Genomic DNA, 17,760 nt, shown 5'->3' with positions numbered 1-17,760 from the left:
ACCAACCATGTACAATTTGGGAACTGGAAAACCTGATTTTGCATCTCCTATCTGTTTATTAGGAGATTTTAATGGACATCAACCATTTTGGGGTTCTCCAGTCTCAGACAGACATGGTGAGCTTATTGAAATGCTACTAAACAGAGAAAATTTGACACTATTGAATACTGACTCACCCACTTACAGCCATTTTCCTACTGGGTCAACCTCTGCAATAGATCTCTCGATCCTCTTCCCAATTATTGAGTGGGCAGTGCATGACAATTCTCTCAACAGCAGTAACTATCTGCTGATATGTAGAATTCAAACCACCCATTCCAAACAAACAGAAACACAAATGAAATGGAAATTTTCCAAAGCAGACTGAACAAAATTTACCCACCATATCTCCTTTAATGATCAGATCACTGTTGAGTCTTTTGCTATTGATACCAGCACAACACAGATACTAACAGCTGCAACAATGCGATCCCCACAGTCTCAAATAAGAAACCGTAGGCATACCAATCACTGATGGAATGATGATTGTAAAAAAAAAAAAAAAAAAAAGTGAGAAAATAAGTAATGGCACATCTTGTGCAAATATCCCACCACTGCCAACCTTATTACATTTGGAAAAGGGCTAAAAAAAAGACTTGGATAAAATTTTCTTCCTCCGTCAACAAAGATACTGATCTGCAAATAGTCTGGGAAAAAATAAAGAAACTAAACCGTAAATACCATGCATTACTTTCCTGAAGAGATTGCAAATGCCTTAGGAAATGTTTTCTGTGAATTATCCGCCTCAACCTCATATCAACCTTCATTTCAAAAAATTAAAGCCGAAACTGAGAAATGCAAACTAAACTTCAAAGCTAACCACGCACAATACCTGAACTAAAAGAATCCATAAATACCTCATGAAACAGCACTCCTGGCAGAGGAATTACTATTGTCATTGCTAAAATTTTACAGTCAGATCTCTGAAAATATATTCCCCACTTCCTGGCAACATTCTTATGTAATAGCCATACCTAAACTTGGATAAGATCATTTGATTCCTTACAGCTCTAGCCCAATTTCTTTAATTAGCTACTTGAGTAAGACTTTGGAAAAAAATGATGCACCATCAACTCTCCTGCTACCTTGTATCTCAAATATAATCAGCTTGGATTTTGGAAGAATAAATCTTCCTTAGATCTCATAGTAAGGGTTAAATCAAACATAAGAAATGCATTAATCATAAATCAACATAGAGAAAGCTTTCAATACCATATGGCTCTATGATATCTTAAGAGATCTCCGTTCTATTCATGTGAGAGGCCATTTACCATATTTTATTTAAAACTTCCTTCAACGCAGGTCCTATCTCAAACATACATACAAGAAGGAGTCCCACAAGGCTCTGTTTTCAGTTCCACTGTTTGCAGTACGAATAAACAATATCACAAACAGCATTCCAAACACCATTGACTCGTATCTCAATCACAGAATACGAGCTATATTGAGAGGCATCTACAAACTTCCATAAATAACACTGAATTATGGATGGCACAGAATAGATACAAATGATAAAAGCATAAATCTACAGCCATACATTTCTGGAACAAGCATAAAATACATCCTGAGTTACACTTGGTCAATCATTCTCTTCCAGTCGTGAACAGTATTTGTCTCCTAGGGCTAATTTTTGATAAGAAGCTAAGCTAAACTTCCAGGAGCACATCAAATATCTACAAACCACTTGCATTAACAAAATGATTATACTCCGGGTCATCTCTAGTACACTGTGGGTTGCAAATCGCTATACCCTGCTCTACTTATATAGGTCCCTAATTAGATCTTGGCTTGACTATGGAGCACCTGTTTATGACTCTGCTAGAGAGTCTTGCTCCCATCCAGCATTATGCTCTTAGGATTGTCCTAGGTATATATAGAACATTCCCAGTTCAAAGTTTGTATGTTGAGGCTCATGAACCACCACTCAGTATCAGAAGAAAGATGTTACTGCTGAACTACTCAGCTAAAATTAAGTCTCCCAACTCATCCAATTTTGCCAGTACTACATGATCTGTAGTGGGCAAACAAACCCAGAACAATTCAGCCTCATAATATCCTCAAAGACTTAAGAGATCCGGTTCCCCGTGGACTACCTACACACTTTCTTGTGATGACTACTTTGAGCAATAGGTAAAAGTTGCTATAGGAAATATTAACATCCAACAACTACATTTTGCTCATACATAGAAATATCCCCACAAGATTAATAATTTAGTTTATTAAGCTTATAGCCGAAACAACTATACATTTAAGAGTGACATTCCAGGCAACTTGCTGCTGCTGCCTATCATCAGACCACACATTAGCTGTGGGAAAAAATATATAGAGTTACAATTTGGAAACATTTGTAATTAATTATTAATTGTGAATTTTAAAGTTAAAATTACATTACATCCCTAAAATTGACAATTAATAATTAATGACAAATGGTTTCCAAATTGTAACTCTTTATATATCATCAGACCACACATTAGCTTTATATATCATCAGACCACACCTATCATCAGACCACACATTAGCTGTGGGAAAAAATATATAGAGTTACAATTTGGAAACATTTGTAATTAATTATTAATTGTGAATTTTAAAGTTAAAATTACATTACATCCCTAAAATTGACAATTAATAATTAATGACAAATGGTTTCCAAATTGTAACTCTTTATATTTTCTCCCCCTAACAGCCAATGTAGGTCTGTAATAGGCAGTGGTAAGCTGCCTGAAATATCACCCTTAAATTTATAGTGGTTTGGGCTACTAACTTAATAAACTATATTATTAATCTCACATGGTGGGAGAGTGGTTATTACAACAATTAATTTTGAAAATAACCATGTAATGTCCTTCCCTAGCTCTATTAACTATATCCCCACTTTACTAACATTTACACTGATGGTTCATAGTCTGACAATAAAGTGGATGCAGCTGCTGTCTTTTCTAATGAATCTGATCCTATTTCACTTCCAGTCAAATGCAGCAGTTATACTGCTGATCTCCATGCCATCAAGCTTGCCCTGAAAAACATCTCACTTCTCTCAATTGATAAAAGCATAATATATACTAATTCAGAGTGCTCTTTTAGCTTTGAAAAACACTTCCTCACCCTCCAATTCTTTATTAAAGCTCATAAGACATGAGCCTTGGTGAGCATCAGCAAACTGTTGTCTTCCCTTGGATCCCGAGCCACAATGAATGATCTAGTTCCATATCCTGATTACAGACACAACAACAAAATATGAGTTTTCGTGTGGTGGTCTCCAGGGTTTCTTCTGTGCTGGGCTGAGGCATGCCTGTTTCTACTATCAGTGGCTCTTACTGGCATCCACAGAGAGTATCTGTGGGTGCCAAGTGGTGTTGAGAGGGTAGAGTCAGAGAAGGGATGAAAGTAAGAGGCATCCCCCCTGAAGTTGTGATAGCCAGACAAAAGAAGGTTTGAGAAGGACAATGGGTTGATCCCACCCTGAAAAGGGATCAGCAGGTCCACCTCATGGTAGGTATCCTGAGGGGTTGAAATCCTACCCTCAATGGGTTAGCAAGTGGCTTCCTAGTAGGGAGCCTACTAGGCTGAGGCCTGATTCGGCTCACCCCATCATGGGGTCAGCAGTAATGATCTGGAGTTCTTTCCCAGTTTGGTTGTCCGTATCTGTGCCGGTTCATTCTGTTAAGATATAGGTGGAGTCCGCAGGCAGGTCATGTCCACCATCATGAGGTGTCATCGTCATTTAAAAACACATTCTGCAAAGTCGTTGAAAGCTACAAAGTTTTCCTTTGTTTGTATGAGCAGTGGTGCCTGTTCCTGTGCATATACCTCCGTGAGAATTTGAAGAGGTGTTTGCAGATCCTGGTAGAGGTAATGTGATGGGCTACGGCATTCCACAGGTGCAGTCGGGGGTTTGTGCTAGCCCCAACATGTGGAGTTTGTCATTCAGGCTTCCCTGTCTGGTTAGTAAGAGAGTTGAAAATAAACTTGGTATGAACCATTTGTTAAGCTGTTTGGAGTGTTCTTGTACTGTAGGCATACAATTATGGGTGGTTCTACCCAGCAGGCTGGCGGCCCAGGCAGTCTTCCAGATGGAGGTCAGTTCATCTCTGATTCTTTTCTTCTCAGATAGTATTGTTCAAGTCCAGAATTATGTTGTTACTGCTGCATGGGAGGTTCTGTCTTTTGTGGTATATCACCTTGAGGTGAAGTGGTAATTTGCCAGATAGGACCTGCAATGCAGGAGTAGAAACTGTTCTGCAGAGAGCCTGGAGATCATGAAAAAAATGGTGCATTGTGCTTGGCCTCATCTTTTTACTGATTATAGACACAGTATATAGTGGGCACTGCTATGGAAAATGCAAATAAATAATAAGCTGTTTCAACTAAAACCTGAATCGCAATTATGGACTCCTAGCCTCCGTAAAAATAGAAAATAAGAAGTAATCTTAGCTAGAACCCAAATAGGTCACACTCATCTCTTTCTACTTACAGGAAAAGATCCCCTGCAGTGTATGCACTACTCATCAATATTACAAGATACACTCATTGAGTGTATCTTGTAATTTTCAGATTTTCAGAGCCTCCACAGGTTGGGGGCTTAAGGAATTAGGAATAAGGAATATTTCTTAAGGGAAGAAATGGCTTAATATCATACTGTTTTGCTGTTTAAATTAAAATGCATGATATTATTCTCAAAGTGGAGCATTTAATCTTAGTAGCAAGAAAATATTTTTTTAAATCTACACTTAATTGTGAATATCAATAAAAGAAAAAAGACCTTTTCTATTTCAACACCTAGATGCACTTGCAGCCTTGAAACTGATTGATTTCATGCAAACCATTAGTTCAATATTTACCTCTAGGGTGCCTAATTTGAATAGTGATCATTTTCAGAATTATTTTGCAGGCTGTGAACTGTCCCACAGTCTGTAGGATGCTGCTTCAAAAAGCCTCCTTCAAAATTCACGGTTTAGTTTGTGAAATTTCATCACTTTGCAATGCCATCTGTTTTAACAATATAAGTAAAACAGTTATGAAAAAATTGCAGCAGTGCAAACAAATGACATACTTCTTATTTCATAAAGAAGTAGAAGTGCTAGATGAGCAGGCATGTAACTGTATATTGTATACCACTATATATTTTTTCAAAAAATTACAATAATTTTGATATTTTTTAAATTGGTCATAGGATTCAAAGAAAAATATCAGAGTTCTTTAAACTCTAGAAGGAAAGGGATGGATCAAATTGGTCCACTTAACATAGATGGTGACTATTGATGATCATGCTCAGGTAGCTGATAAACTGAATGAGTATTTTGCATCTACATTCACACATGAGGAGTTACTTAAGGAAGGGAATACCAGAAGTTTATCAACCTTTAACAGAAAGCTGAATGATTTTGTAATAACTGAGAGCTAAGTGGAGGAGAAATCATTGAAGTTAAACATAAAAAAGCATCAGTCACCTGGGGTGGATGGGATCTATCCAGTTATATTAAAGGAGGCAGCAAAAGAAAGTAAGCAAACACATAGCCATAATTATGAAAGCTTTCTTGGACTCAGGGGAGGTTCCCATGGATGGGAGATGTGCAAATGTATCCCCAATTCACAAAGGGTGACATGGGTAATTACAGACTTGTTAGTCTAACTTCTGTTCCAGGAAGCAATGCAGGATCATCTAGACAAAGCATGGTTTTGTTAAGGGAAAGTCTTGTCTGACAAATCTGATTGGATACTATGATGAGTCACAAAGAAACTGGATGCAAAGAATAATTTTGATATGATATACTTGGATTTTAGAAAAAATTTGATACTGTGGCCCACTGAAGACTAATGCAAAAATTGGAGCAGTATGGCATTAAGGGAAGTTTCTACAATGGATAAAATGATGGTTGAGTGGGAGAAGACAGAGAGTGGTTATTGATAGACACTGCTCTTCATGGAGTCCCCCACTCCCGGTTCAGCATTGAGCCCATTGTTGTTTTCAGTATTTATCAATGATATTGATGAGGGTATATCAGGGTTAATGACAGTACACTACTGCAACAGGATCTAGAAAAGTTAAGCAAAAGGGCTGAGAGGTGGCAACTGGATGGTACTACACTCAGGATAATGGATAATGAAAAGGACCTGGAACTAGTACAGAGAAGGGCAATGAGATTGTAACAAAGGGTTGGTGTTACCAAGAAAGGTTTAAGTTCTGCAAATTGCAGCTTCTGGAGACTAGGCATCTGCAAGGTGATCTGATTGAGGTGTATAAGGCCTTGAATGGATTGAGCTTGCTCAGATTAATCATTTGAGGGAGTATAAATTAAAATTGAGGAAAGACAATTGTAGAATAAATGTGTGGAAATTCGCTTTAAGCCAGCGGGTGGCTTATAGTTGGAAGAAATCTCCATCTGTTGTAGTGGAAGTCAGCAACTTAAATAAGTTCATGGCAAAACTAAACAAATATTTTGAGTGAATGGATGGGTGAAATGGGAAGGATTTTTTTTTTTTTTTGACTGATGCTATATAAGCGTTCTTTTAGTTGGTCCCACTGCACACAATTTAAACACTGTCTGAGACCTCAGTCACCCTCACAACAGCAGATGCCTTTCTCTTTACCCTTGACAGTAATTATTGTCTTTTATTAAATTTCACATTAGTACACTATGAAAGCTGACACCCAGTATATTTTTTACCTTCAGATTCTTAATGCATGAAAAATCACTGCTGATAACCAGATCAAGAGTATTGCTTCCTCTTTAACATGCTGCTGTAGAAAACAGTCATTCAAGAAATCCACAAAAGTCTTACTAGTGTATGAGTGATCAACCCACAAATTCCAGTGAACAATTGGAAAGTTAAAATCCCCCATTATGAGACATTCTGATTGGCTGGCCCACTCTGTTGAGTGGTTTTAGAAAATCCAATCAATAGTAAGCACAAAGACCTGAACTCCTCAGTGTTTGTGTACCACTAGGTATACCTCTCCAAAAACCAGAAGTAAAAAATGACTATCTTGTCCATTCATCTGTTTTCACCAGCAGCAGGATTTAAACTGCATGTATAATGCAATAATTTTAATTCTCACAACAGAGCAAATTTGCTTCTGTAATGAGTATTGCACTACTTTCAACAGATAGTTTTAGTACACTATTGAAGAAACTAACACAACTCATTGCAAAGGAAATTTTGTTCTGCTATGTAAATTAAAACCATTGTATTATTATGCAGCATAAGTCCTGCTGCCTGAGAAAACATATTAAAGGACAAGATAATCATGCAAGCATCTCATAAAGAAAGAAATGTTACTGTTCTTTGCATGGATACTTACAGACAAATATTATCGTTGTCATGAATGCCACTTTAAAGAGTTTACGTATAAGTACTGAATAATATTATATTTATGAGTCATTTGCAGATCACAAAGTGTGAAAGAAACTGCTAAAATATTGAAAGTATAACTTTTCTATATTAAACAGATGACTAACTGCATTGTTTGTTGTACAAAAGTTTTACAGAGCTTCCAAAGAAAACATATATTACAAGTATTAGATCATTTATCTTGCACTGAGCAAACTGGCTGTTTTGAAAATAATTATGATTGATATCAAAGTTTATAGAAAATGTAATCTATTCTAAATCAGTCTGAACATGTGCCCTCAACTAGTCAACATTCATTCACTCTTAAACTCAAAACTCACAGAACTAACTTTTTCTCTTCCTCGTTTATCCCTTCACATATATTTTTCTGAAAATTACGATTTGCAGAAATTCAAGTCGAATGCCAACAAATATTTTTTATCTTCAATTTGTGCAAGATACTAAGTACTATAGGTTCATGTTTGCTGTTTTCATTTAAGAAAAAAAAAATTAAATGTCATGAAACCTTTGCCCTTTGAATGCAGAAGTTTTATTTTGGGAAAAAAGGTGAAATCCTAGTGATATTACTATTTCTGACCATGTATTAACAGTAACACCTCCCAAATCAGGAGCAACTGCAGGATCTGGAATGTCATGTTACTGACATAAAAAAATGGTACCGAACACTGCACGAATGTACTTTTTTTTTTTCAGGGAAAAATAAAGTCACATACAAATTGTGAAACTCAGAAAGTGAGTAAACCATTATGTGGTCCCATCATACTAAATTTTACCATTCCATTACAGCATGGTAAAATCTTATGTCTCTGAGGAAAAATCACCATCCGCATGATCAGCTGTAAATCACTGTTTTGGCAAATGACCAGTCCAAGGATAAATTTACTAATTCTTGGACAGTTTGTTGGAATTTCTCATTTTCTGGAAAATGAGTGATGCTGAATTTCAGATGTTAAACTGTACATGGTCAGAAATATTGTTGAGATCTACTAACAAACCTCTAGCATGCAGTTTTTCAGACGTTTTCATAGAACATTTGTGTTGTTGTATGGACTATGCAGTAAAAGGACAGCAAGTTCATAATACACATTTTTTCTATCCTCTGTTGAACTTTTTAGAAATTTTGATTGATAGTTTGCCTCAGTGGAAAAATGTAATGAACTTATTCATGGTATTCAGGCCTACCTGCACAAAATTTTCTAGCCCAGAATAATATGGCTAATGCTTTTTTCTTGTTCTTGAAACTAAAATATGCACTGAAAGGGTAAAGATCGTATAATGTTTTGGGGTCGAGAAAAAATCTCAAGATGCTAATCAAATAATTTTTCGAAATCTTCTTTGATGAATACTTTTACAAAAGGTCACTTCTAAAAGTCTTTTGGGTGCACAGGGTCTTCAATACCTCACACTATTTCAGCAGTTGCATGTTCTATACCCACTTGGTGCATACAGCTGAAACTCCCAGCAGTTTGCAACAAAAGTATCTTTTTTTTTTTCTTCTCTGAAAATTCCAAAAGACTGTTATAGCACAAACAGAAAAAATGCAGGATCAAGGTAAGCATGTGTTAAAAAAAATAATAAAGTTGAAAAAAAATTGGAAATATAAGCACGTGTTTACAACTCTATAATGTAGATGGAATTCTCTTATCAGACGAATTCAGTATTGCTCAAGAGTTTGCCAAACAAATGATACATTGAGACCTGCCTCTTTTCCTGACTTCACACCTGTTAAAGATGATATCCTCATCAACTTCTTTATCACAGATGAAGATTTAAAGTCAGCATTAAAAATGACTATACTAGAGGTCCAGATGACATTCCTCGCTTATTTTGGAAAATGACTGTCACTACCTTAAAACCCTTCATACTTCAGATCTTCAAATTGTCTTTCAGGCTGGGGAAATATCCTAAGCACTTTAAGTAGGTTAATATAGTTCCAATTTTCAAAAAAGGTGATAAAAATGATGTAACTGATTACAGACTCATATCCGTGCAAAACAGCACACAACCATTCTCTTTGAATTCTTCAGCCCTTTTGTTGATCAGAATCAGCAGTCACAAATTTACTTCCTTTCTGGCAATACCTCTGAAGTTCTTGATAACCACCTTCAAGTTGATGCCATTTACACAGATATATCTAAGACATTTAATAAAGTGCTGCATGAACAACTTAAGCTACATGGTATCCATGACCCTTTGCTCTCATGGCTATATTATGCATCATTCCTTGAGCTTTCATTGATTAAGAGAACTCGGACCATTTTATACCACTAAGTGGAGTACCTCAAGGCTCCCCCCCCCCAGGTCCTCTACTTTTCATAAATGATCTTCCTTCTTTCATATGTACCTCCAATGTTCAAGTTGCTCTTAAGATCTACTGAGCAATGAAGGAAACTACCGATTTTCAACAGCTTTAATGCGCCCTCAATAAATTCTCTCTGTGGCTATTTCTGAATGGCTTGTCTGCTAACCCCTCAAAGTGCAAAGTAATCTTTCTCATCGTGTAGTTAGTCACAACTAATAAATACGGAGTACACAATTAACTCTGTGATCATCGAAAGGTGTGACCAAGTTTGCAACTTGAGGATTCTCTTCTCCAACAGTGCTAAATTTGATGCCCAAAAATCACCAGCAAAGCATTCAAAACACCTACATGTTCAAAAACTACAGATATGCTGTTATCCTTTATAAAACTATTGTTCTGCCAATCCTTGAATTCAGCTTAGCCATCTGGAATCCTCACATTAACAAAATTGAAGCAGTCCCAAAGAAATTTTATCCGTTACCTTACGTTCCATAATCCTCTATTTTATCACATGGTGTACTATGAATCGCTGTCTGATTACTTTCATCTGAGACCTCTTTATGCTAGAATAGTTACTGCTTACATCATTGTTCTAACCAAAGTAATCACTGCAACTTATGAAGCATCTGTTATCCTTTGCAAAATCAACTTCAGTGCTCCTTGTAGACAAGTCAGGAACCTTACACTGTTTTTCCTTGACTCTGCGAACCACTGACCAGAATCAGCAGATGACTCTCTCATTGACTTCTTTGACAACTCCCAGTCACTGATGAACTCCATCTACAAGTTTGTTTCTTCTCTTGAACTGCAAAGTGACTAGCTCTCATCTAATTATTGTAGTTTATTATTATTTGTTTTACTATTTTCTATTCGCCAATGAATTAATTTATTATTTGTTTTTCCGGTAACTCAACTTAATGCATAAATCTGTAATCTCTGTTCATTGTTCTGCTCTCAGATACACTGTTAATGGTTACCTGTTGTGTATCTTGTTATTAATAAAAATAAAAAAAACACCAGAATTTAAAATTAGTGGTACCTCTCACTTTCAATCATTGAAGTGCACTCACTGCACTTTATGGCAGTGCTTTCAATTGTAGGCGCCTCCGTAGCCAGGTGGGAAGGAGCAGCAGTGCGTAGCACATGCTTCTTGATTAGACCGGGGTTCGAGCCCGTCACCACTAAATATGGAGGATGTGGAAAGGTCAGGGAATGACCACCGCATATCAAGGAGCAATATGACCTTAGTTGCTAATGCTCCTAAAAACCAAATAACAAACAAACAAACAAGCTTTCAATTGTTACATTCTCCATTTCTCTCATAAGAAAATCTGGCTGGTGCTCAGTTGTTGAAGCACACAGTTTTTTTTGTTGATATTTCACTCATATGAAATATTAATCATCAGTTAATATAATAAAACAGAAGTATGTCTAAAGCACTGGGGGAGGAATTTTAAAAAAACAATTAAAATACGTTTTAAATATATAAAAAAAATTTTTTTTACAGCTACTTTCATAATAGATTGAAATTAATGGTGGCATCAAAAATTGAACGATTTTAAATTATTTCTTACTGATTTTTTTTAGGTTATAAATGAAGTTACTTTTTTCTGAATGCATATGTGATCCTCAAAAAACACAGGTGTAACCAGTTAAGTAGTCCATTGTTATTGATTGGGTTTCTTCACTCATTGTTTTCCTTTCGTGTCCTGTTTTAATTCTGGGAATAGTCAAAAGTTGCATAGTGCCAAATCACAGGAATAAATTGGATGTGGCGGAATGGATGGGAATGTTTGTCAAAAATTGCCAGAAGGTCAGTGACATGTAATGAGCTATTTTGCTAGATTTCATCTTTCTCTCTCTCAAACCTTCGTACTTCATTAGCATAAACATCTTGCAGAACAAAATCTGATAACACCACCACCTCATCTTAAAATTTAATAAAATGAATCATTAAAAATGTGAAGCACCCGCTGAACCTCTTTTGACCTTGGCAACAACAACATTTTCCATTGGAGGTTTTTAACTTTGTTCCCAGGATTAGAGATATAACCCCAAAACTCATCAGCATCTAATTTTTGTTAAAATTTCATAATCCAACACAGCTTATTTGAACAACGATGAAATGGTGATGTGATATTAGCTTTGATCTCAAGTGAGAATGCATGGAACAGTCATGGCTCTGTCTCTCACCTGATGTCCAAATAATCTTTTGGCAAAAAATGCAAAGAAAAACAGCAAATACTTTTTACTTATATAAATGCTAAAAAGAAGGGGATGAGTCAGATTGGTCCACTTGACATTGATGGTTTGACTGTAGATGATCCTGCTCAGATAGCTGCCAAATTGAATGAGTATTTTGCATCTACATTCACACAAGAGGAATTCTGTAAGGAAGGGGAAGACAGAAGTTTACTAAACTCTAACAGGGAGCTAAATGATTTTGTAATAACTGAGAAATTGTTGAAGTTAAACATAAGAAAGGCAACTAGGGTGGATGGAATCTATCCAGTTATATTAATGGAGGCAGTAAAGGAAGTAAGCAAACCTTTATCCATAATTATGAGAGCTTCCTTGGACTCAGTGGAGATGTGCAAATATGACCCAAATGGTGACCCAAATAGTAATTAAGACCTGTTAGTTTAACTTCTGTTCCAGGTGCAGTCACTGGTTAAAGAAGCATTGCAGGATCATCTAGACAAAACTGCAGTAATAAATCAGATACAGTATGGGTTTGTTAAGGGGAAGTCTTGTCTGACCAATTTGATTGGATACTATGATGTGGCCACAAAGGAACTGGATGCAAAAAATAATTTTGATATCATATACTTGGATTTCAGAAAAGCTTTTGATACTGTTGAACATGGAAGACTAGTATACAAATTGGAGCAGTATAGCATTAAGGGCAAGTTACTACAATGGATAAAAGGATGGTTGAGTGGGAGAAGACAGAGAGTGGTAACCAATGGACACTGCTCTTCGTGGAGTCCCCCCAGGTTTGGGGGGACTCCACGAAGAGCAGTGTCCATTGGGCCCATTGTTGTTTTGTATATTTATAAATGATACTGATGAAGGTATATCAGGCTTAATGTCCAAGTTTGCAGAGTTGTTAATGATAGTAATGACAGTATGCTACTGCAACAGGATTCAGTTGCTACTTCTTAGATGGGCTGAGAAATGGCAGCTGCAAAATTTAAAATTGACAAATGCAAAGTACTGCATTTGGGTAGCAGTAACCCTAGAGAAATGTATCAACTGTGCGGTGTTATATTTGGGTAGTGGAGAATGAAAGAGATCTGGGGGTAATTGTGAAGTCAGATAGGCGGAAAGAGTATCTCATGGGGGTCCTGTCAGTGATATACAGGAATTTTTCTAGCAGGGATAATGATGTGATTATGCCCTTGCATGGGCAGGTCAGGAAGCCTCATTTTAGGAACAATGTATAGAATTGCTAGAACGAGTACAGAGAAGGGCAAGAACTTATGCAGTTCTGATAAGTTCTGCATATTGCAGCATCTGGAGACTAGGCACCTGCGAGGTGATCTGATTGAGGTTTATAAGGCCTTGAATGGATCGAGCAGGTTCAATGGATCAATGCTGATGGAATTGCAATCCTGCTCAGATTGCAAACCTGAGGGTGCATAAACTGAAATTGAGGAAAGACAGTTGTCGAATAGATGTGTGGAAATTTGTCTTTAGCCAGCAGGTGGAACAAACTGCTGGAACAAACTTCCTTCTGTCATTGTGGAACTTGATAGCTTTAATAAATTCGAGAAAGAAAGTGGACAAACCTTTGGAGTGAATGGATGGGTTTGGAGTAAATGGAAGTGGTTTTTTTTTTTTTTTTTTTTTTTGACTGATGGCTGTATTAGCTTGCTTTCTTGCCTCATATGCCTCTCCTAATGCTAATAGATTGAACTGAACCAAATGAAAGCGATATCTTTTCTTGTATGGCCATTTTCGTGTTTCCACTGTTGGCTTTCCAGGTTTACAACAAAATTTAATGTTTGCAAATTATTCAGTTGTTTCAGTACACATGTTCATACAAAGCAACTCTTTGCTAGATTGGCACACATTCTAAAGATGTTTTCAGCCCTGCTGCTATGAGCTCAAGAATTATAAGATCACAAAACCTTTTTTATGAAACCTTGTATATATCATCAGGTACATCTTATTAGCTGACCATTACAACATATATAAGAAAATTTTTAAATTCAAGAAAGATTGAGACTAATGTCATCATTAGGAAACATGATTATCCATTCTGTCAGTGCTTGTGGTGATGCACGTGAAGCATGCTGTGAGTCAAGATCACTGAGTGACTGCACTCATTCTGTGTGGTTGTTTTTGCTTCCAGTGGGCCTGGCTCACCTGGTAGATTTTGAAGAGGAATGGTGTACTACTTTGAAATTTTGGAGATTGCAGAAAAGCCCAACTAAAGCATATAGTTTGCTTCCAGAAGCTTACTGAGAAGGTGCTGTAACCCTGCTTTCCAGTGGTTCAGAGAATTTAAGGAGAATCTGGGGGAGAAAAAGATTTGTATGGTTCACTTTTCTTCATGTTCATTGGAGTATGTATACAGAGTGAAAGAACACATATTATGAATTATAGTGCTATTATTCTGTTCTATTGTATAGACTCTTGTTAAGCACATTAAACAATTAAGTGCTGGGGACTGCATCACAATAATGTAAAGTTGCACAATGTATTCTATATCCATCATATAGCCCTGATCTCACCCTACCATGGTCTTTGATGGTCCTAAGCAAGTTATTAAAACTGCTGAATAAGCAGTACTTTCAGTGAAGATGCAAACCAAGGTAAATAAACACATTTTTTGTAATCAAGCCAATTTATTTCTTTATTGAGCACTCCTTTTATAACATTGGCTGGGTAAAAAATTGTGTATATAGGTTCTGATTCACTAATCAGAACAAAAATGTATTATTATTCATTTAATTTGTATTTTGTCTTTATTTATAGATGCTACCCCAGGAGACATATGTTCAGAATATCTTTTCATATGTAGCCATCATTCTTTCCCTTTTGTTTCTGGCTGCAACATTTATTCTTCTCAGCTTGCTTCAAGGTCCTCAAACAAACAGTAATATAATTCATAAAAATTTGGTGGTATGCATATTTATCACAGAAGTTACTTTCTTGATAGCTCTCAAGGCCCGTCCATTATTAGTATACCAGAAGGTAAGAACCTTAAAAAATATTTCATTGTATGACATAATATTAACTTTTTTGAAGTTTCCAAATACTCTATAAAACAAAGTCCTTGACTAATATATTACACAGAACTGTGTAGTGCTAGATTATCATATATTTCTGATTTTTATCTAAAAATTACTCTGTCTTCATATAACCAGAAATTTTTGTTGCTGTTTATTTTATATTTAATCTAGCTATTATTATAAACAATGAACATACAGAAAACTGTGAACCTGTCTACAATAATACAGTGCAGTCTACATCTACCATAGGATTTATATTGTTTTTATACACAAATTGGCCACTTCTTAATGGCCCTTCTTGAAGTAGCTGAAGAGGAGATTTGATCCTTGCTAAAATCCTTAGTGACAACCGGTTACTTACACTGCCCAGAGTTGGCATGCTTGTTCCTACTAAATGATCAGGTAAACAACTTTATTTTCAATTTAAAAACTCAAATAATATAATGAACAACTGGTACCAAAACTTCCTTATTTCAAGAGATATATAGCTCACCCAGATTTCTTCACCACCAGAAAAAAAACATGCATGTCAGACACTTGTTTCATGTATAAAAAACAGATTGGAGCAGTGTGGCATTAAGGGCAAGTTAAGTAGGAGAAGACAGAGAGTGGTAATCAATGGACACTGCTCTTCGTGGACTAATGTTATTAGTGGAGTCACCCAGGGTTCGGTGTTGGGCCCATTGTTGTTTTTGGTATATCAGGATTGTTAATGACAGTACACTACTGCAACAGGATCTGGAAAAGTTGAGCAGATGGGCTGAGAGGTGGCAAATGAAGTTTAACATTCACAAATGTCAAGTACTGCATATGGGTAGCAGTAACCCCAGAGTAATGTATCAACTGGGTGGTACTACAGTGGAGAATAAAAAGGACCTGGGGGTAATTGTGCAGTGTAAAAAGACTGCAAGAGTAGCTCATGGTGTCTTGTCAATGATATACATGAATTTTGCTATCAGGGATATGGGGGTGATTGTCTCCTTAGCATTAGCATTAGTAGAGGCATTTGATGCAAGAAAGCAAGCTTATGCAGCATCAGCCAAAAAAAAAAAAAAAAAAAAAAAAAAAAAAAAAGTAACATAAATAAATAAAAATAACCACTTCCACTTCACCCCTCTGTTCGTTCGAAATACCTGTCCAGCTGAGCCTTAAACTTATTTAGGCTATCAACTTCCACGACAAGGGATGGAAGTCTGTTCCACCCACCAACCACCCGCTGGCTAAAGGCAAATTTCCGCACATCTATCCTACATCTGTCTTTCCTCAATTTGAATTTATGCCCTCTCAGGTGATTTTTCTGAGCTAGAGGAAGAATCCCATCAGCATTGAGCATGCTCAAACCATTCAAGGCTTTGTACACCTCTATCAGATCACCCCGCTGGTGCCTAGTTTCCAGACACTGTAATTTGCAAAACTTAAGCCTTTCTTCGTAAGAGAACCCCTTTGTCCCATTCACCAATCTAGTTGCCCTTCTCTGTACTCGTTCCAGCAGCTCTACATCCTTCCTGAAATGAGGCCTCCAAGCCTGTATACAGTACTCTAGGTGTGGCCTGACCATTGCCTTATACAAGGGAATAATCACCTCCTTATCCCTGCTAGAAAAATTCCTATATATCATTGACAATACACCATGAGCTACTCTTGCAGCCCGTCTGCACTGCTCAGAGAACTTCATATCTGCCTGCACCACCACCCCCAGGTCCCTTTCATTCTCTACCACTGTCAGTGTAGTACCACAGAGTTGATACGTTGCTCTGGGGTTGCTGTTTCCCATATGTAGTACTTTACATTTGTCAATGTTAAACTTCATTTGCCACCTCGAAGCCCATCTGCTCAACCTTTCCAAATCCTGTTGCAGCAGCATAGTGTCAGTAGTGTCCTTGACAACCCTGCCAACCTTCGTATCGTCTGCAAACTTGGACATTAAGCCTGATATACCATCATCAATATCATTTATAAATACAGAAAACAATAAAGGCCCCAATACTGAACCCTGAGGGACTCCACTAATAACATTAGTCCACGATGAGCAGTGTCCATTGATTACCACTCTCTGTCTTCTCCCCCTCAACCACCCCTTTATCCATAGCAGCAACTTGCCTCCAATGCCACACTGCTCCAATTTGTGCAGCAGTCTTCCATGTGCAACAGTATCAAAAGCCTTTCTAAGATCCAAGTATATAATATCAAAGTTATTCCCTGCATCCAGTTCTTTTGTGACTGCATCATAGTATCCAATCAAATTGGTCAGGCAAGACTTCCCCTTAACAAAACCATGCTGTGTCCTAGCTATAACTGAAGTCTTGTCTAGATGATCCTGCAGTGCTTCTTTCACCAGTGCCTCCATTAATTTTCCGGGAACAGAAGTTAAACTCACAGGTCTATAATTACTTGTGTCAGCCTTTGATCCCCCTTTGTGAATTGGGGTCACATTTGCACATCTCCAGTCAATGGGTACCTCCCCTGAGTCCAAGGAAGCTCTCATAATTATGGCTAAGGGTTTGCTTACCTCCTTTGCTGCCTCCTTTAATATAACTGGATAGATCCCATCCACCCCAGGTGCCTTTCTTGTGTTTATCTTCAACAATTTCTCCTCCACTTTGCTCTCAGTTATTACAAGATTCTCTAGCTTACTGCTAGAGTTGAATACACCTCTGGCATTCCCCTCGCTGAATAACTCCTCATGTGTGAATGTCGATGCAAAATATTCATTTAGTTTGTTAGCTACCCGAGCAGGGTCATCAACAGTTGACCCATCGATCTCAAGTGGACCAATCTGATTCATCCCCTTCCTTCTAGAGTTTACATAAGTAAAGAACTCTTTGCTGT

General features: G+C 37.1%; 1 protein-coding gene across 1 annotated transcript in view; it reads left to right on the top strand.

Annotated features, from left to right (window-relative positions):
• The window catches only part of LOC150078573 (protocadherin-like wing polarity protein stan), a 570,595-nt gene that overhangs the window by 424,828 nt on the left and 128,007 nt on the right, over positions 1-17,760 (top strand). Inside the window, exon 26 of the mRNA XM_090384617.1 lies at positions 14,675-14,893. Coding sequence (XP_090240743.1) covers positions 14,675-14,893 — 219 coding nt within the window. The remainder of the gene's footprint in view (positions 1-14,674; positions 14,894-17,760) is intronic.

Source organism: Mastigoproctus giganteus, chromosome 11 (genome assembly GCF_048544385.1).
Source record: "Mastigoproctus giganteus isolate SK-2022 chromosome 11, ASM4854438v1, whole genome shotgun sequence".
Lineage (NCBI taxonomy): Eukaryota > Metazoa > Arthropoda > Arachnida > Uropygi > Thelyphonidae > Mastigoproctus > Mastigoproctus giganteus.
This window is presented reverse-complemented; position numbering and strand designations above follow the sequence as displayed.